Here is a 3,784-nt window from a genome sequence, read left to right as displayed (position 1 = left end):
GTTGAAATGTATTGGTGTTGATGAAACCTACCTTCCGTATTGGCAAATAGTGCCCGGCTGGAAGACCGTAGTATAGCAGCCTGCGGAATATGTCTCTGCCATCCAATTTTTCTCCAAGTAGTTGATTGGCTGTATATATAATATAAATATTTCTATTATTGATGAGCAGGTCTAGGCAAAACTAACTTAAAATTATATAAAACTGTTTAGCTATTTTTATTCAATAACACAACATAGAGGAAACAAAGCTAAACACACTTTTAAGGTCAGGGAAAAAAGCACTTTGGGCTGAAGCATTTTATAATGTAAATGTTCAATTTTGATGGTTTTATGAGGGCTGCATTTTTTTTATCAGAGGGGTTATAAAGTGGAGATATCATAATTATGGCAGAACATAGTACTCACTACGAATATATCAAAACTGTCAACTGAGCTTGATTATGTTAGCACTTATTACATTGAATGACTGGTGTTTTATACAGTAAGTAACGTGGCAACCGTTGTTTGGCTATTATAACGACTTACATGCATTGCTTCGTCTGTCCCAAACACCTTAGCATAATACCGACACAGTTTATCACGTCTAGTAATGAATACAAACACATAATATTATTATTATTATTATTATTTGTAAATTGTTTGCTTTATATTTAATTCATGGACCATTTGTTAGAACATATTTTTTATATGAAAATATTTTCCCTGTAAAATATGTTTGTAAGTAAGTAAGTTATTATTATCCTTATTATTCCATTATTAAAACAGTAGTTCCATTGATACTTAGTTCTTTTGAGATTTGAAATAATAACCAAAACATTCCAAATATGTTAATGTCTTTACCAAACTCAAGTTCTCTGTACATAGCTTACCTCTCGTTTTCAGTCAGCTGACAGAACTTTCTCGCCTTGTTTGCTGTTATAAACCTGTTTTGAAAATAAAATTTATAAGAAATTTAGAAGTTGTGTTTTCGTTTGTTATAAACCTGTTTTGAAAATAAAATTTATAAGAAATTGTAGAAGTTGTGTTTTCATTTGTTATAAACCTGTTTTGAAAATAAAATTTATAAGAAATTGTAGAAGTTATAGGTTGTTGATCTTAAGGCATCGTGTGGGCTTGGGTTTATGTTGCAAAGGCTATGTTGACGGACGCATTCGGCTATCATGCTCATTTGCAATAATTATAATTAGGCTGTAATCTCTCATTCGAAACCAGACATTCCTCCGATAAGGAAGATTCGTCTTTATGCAACCGGATGATTAACATCTGGTTAATAGACCACTTTTGCGACCAGGGTTTTTAGCAACTTTGATCTTTTAAAAAAAAAAAAATTATTATAAATGAAAGATAAAAGGTTAATCTGGGGGGCACAGAAATATGGTCTTTCATTAGAAGGAGACTTGTATTTAAAAAGAATGGGTTGAATGGGTGGGGGTGGGGAGATAGGTTTCACGACTGTTTGACTCACGTGACCAAAGCTGGAGCGGTGCCATCAGGTTTAGTGTCATCCAAAGACCACTCGACCGGAAGATCAGGATCGATGCTCCACGATGAACCACAGAAACCTACACACCAAGCGAACAAAGAGAATCTAAAAATATATACCTGACCAATAATTTCTCCAAACCTTTTTGGGGGCGATAGGCATATACTGTATATAAAAATAAAATCATAGAAAGTGAACCCTACCTCTGTTTCTCCAAAACTGCGTTTTGTAGTAAATCATACATTTGATAACAGAACCTATGGGACACCGAGCAGCAAGTTGATTTTTAAGCGGTGGTAATGGTGGATTGAAGTGAACCTTTTGGATCAACGCTGGCGACATCGCCAAAATCACATGCTTAGCCTAAAACAAAAATTAGAATTGACTTCTATTAATCTCGTTCACTATTAATGCTATATTTTTCAAATAACATGCATTAATTACATTTTAGTATTATATTTTATCATTAACAATACTTTTTCGTTTGTTCAATAGGTCATATACTTATCTTAAATGCCTGATCATCATAACATATTATTTTGGTACGTATTTAAAATAGTTATCGTCCTCATTACCACCATGATCACCAACAGTGTGCCCAGGAATTCGTCAGAAGAGAGCGATTAGATAACAGTGATCATGGTAGTGGTTATTACACAAATATTCCTTTTTTAAGACATAACAAAAATAGGCACATTAGAAATTTGAATGATCAATTACTCGGCTTACCTCATACGTCTTTTCTCCTAACGTCTTGATGACGGCGACGTCTCCTGATTGGTCGATAGAATACACCGGATTGTCAAAAATTACGCGGTCTTTTCCAATTTTGTCCATTAGTCCGAGAGAAATCCGCTGCGAGCCACCAATGAACTTCCTTTCCTAGTTTACACACGATTATTATATATATAACAAAATATAATATAAAATATATTATATAATATAATATGTGTAATGTATATGTGACATAATATAATGTGATTTAATGTAATGCGATAAAATATGATACAATGCAATGTTAATGTAATGTAATATATAATAACTTTCTAGAATATAATGCATTTGAATTCGTTCATTCCATTCTTCATCAGATTACATAACAATAACGGCTAGATATAATCTCTCTATACTCATTACCAGGTCTTATCTCGGTATATTTTTATTTTATACTGTTCTGTATTGCTATTCTTATTTTTTATTTCTTTGTATTTTTTTATTTCATTGTATTGCGATTGTTCCCTTAAATGAGTTTCCGCAAGGACCAAATAAATCTAAATCTGAATCTGAAATTCATATATTTCAGTGAATGTAACTTAAACATGATCTTCATGTCAGTTAACAAATTACGAGGACGTCCTTACTTGTCCGCCATATTTGGTTGATGTGGTTCGCAGGAAGCCATTACATTGCTTGACGTACCATGCAAAGAACAACAACGATACTTCTGTTGGCTCAGACGTTACGATCAGCCGACATAAAGTCTTGACAAGGTTCCTGCCTGTCCTTCAAAAGATATGTACAAAATATGATATCGTCAATGTGCAAAACAAAGAAAACGATACGATCTGTAGTAAAAATAAAGCAATCCTAGCGGCAATTTGTCCTATGGAATTGGGTTGTCCAATAGAAAACAATAGCTATAGATATAATATAATATTGTATTTGGTATATCGTATTATGAGATACATAGGCCTACATACATATTATAGGCTATATAATAAGGAATAAAACGGTTGAAAGCAAATATCATTAGCAGAGTTCTCCAGCCCATGAAATTAGGAAAAATTAGGTCGGCAAAAATTTGCCGCAGCCTCTGCAATTTTTTACTACTTAGGCCTATAGTATAAACTACGATTTTTCCGAAAACTCGACCTTACATCGTCATCTACAGATTGTGATTTTGTTAATTTCTCTCAGAATCAGGGACGTAGCCATGATTTTGAAAGGGGGTGGGGAGCCGTTATGAGAATTACATAGGACCCCGGCGGGGTCAAGGTGGTGAATCCCCCGGTGAATTAGCGAACTCTGAACGTTCTTAGGACTGTTTGAGAGGATAAAATGAAAATTGCAATAGACGCATTATAAATAAGCGCAAAAATAATTATATATAAATCAACAGTGGCAGATCAGGAATTGGAAAGAGAGGTGAACCAGGGAGGGACTTTCACAGACTGAGGAACCACCCACCTCAGCCCCACCATGGTTGGGGCTGAGGTAAGAAAATTTATGATTAGGGCATTTCTAGATGGCCGGAAATTACACTCGCACAATTTGAATATATTTTTCTTTTTTTTTTCCTTA

The 3,784-nt window shown here is 34.1% G+C and overlaps 1 protein-coding gene across 1 annotated transcript in view; it reads right to left on the bottom strand.

Moving 5' to 3' along the window:
* Positions 1–3,784, bottom strand: part of LOC117119755 (amine oxidase [flavin-containing] B-like) — a 35,812-nt gene that overhangs the window by 17,438 nt on the left and 14,590 nt on the right. Inside the window, exons 6-12 of the mRNA XM_033264626.1 lie at positions 2,845–2,986; positions 2,213–2,365; positions 1,687–1,846; positions 1,466–1,562; positions 870–923; positions 526–583; positions 32–129 (exon numbers count right to left, since the gene is read on the bottom strand). Of these exons, the coding sequence (XP_033120517.1) occupies positions 32–129; positions 526–583; positions 870–923; positions 1,466–1,562; positions 1,687–1,846; positions 2,213–2,365; positions 2,845–2,986 (762 nt within the window). The remainder of the gene's footprint in view (positions 1–31; positions 130–525; positions 584–869; positions 924–1,465; positions 1,563–1,686; positions 1,847–2,212; positions 2,366–2,844; positions 2,987–3,784) is intronic.

This window comes from Anneissia japonica, unplaced genomic scaffold, assembly GCF_011630105.1.
Source record: "Anneissia japonica isolate Jap-2015-1 unplaced genomic scaffold, ASM1163010v1 scaffold11151_len745516_cov174, whole genome shotgun sequence".
In the NCBI taxonomy this organism is placed as follows: domain Eukaryota; kingdom Metazoa; phylum Echinodermata; class Crinoidea; order Comatulida; family Comatulidae; genus Anneissia; species Anneissia japonica.
Note: the sequence above shows the minus strand (reverse complement) of the source record. Positions and strands in the feature narration are given on the sequence as shown.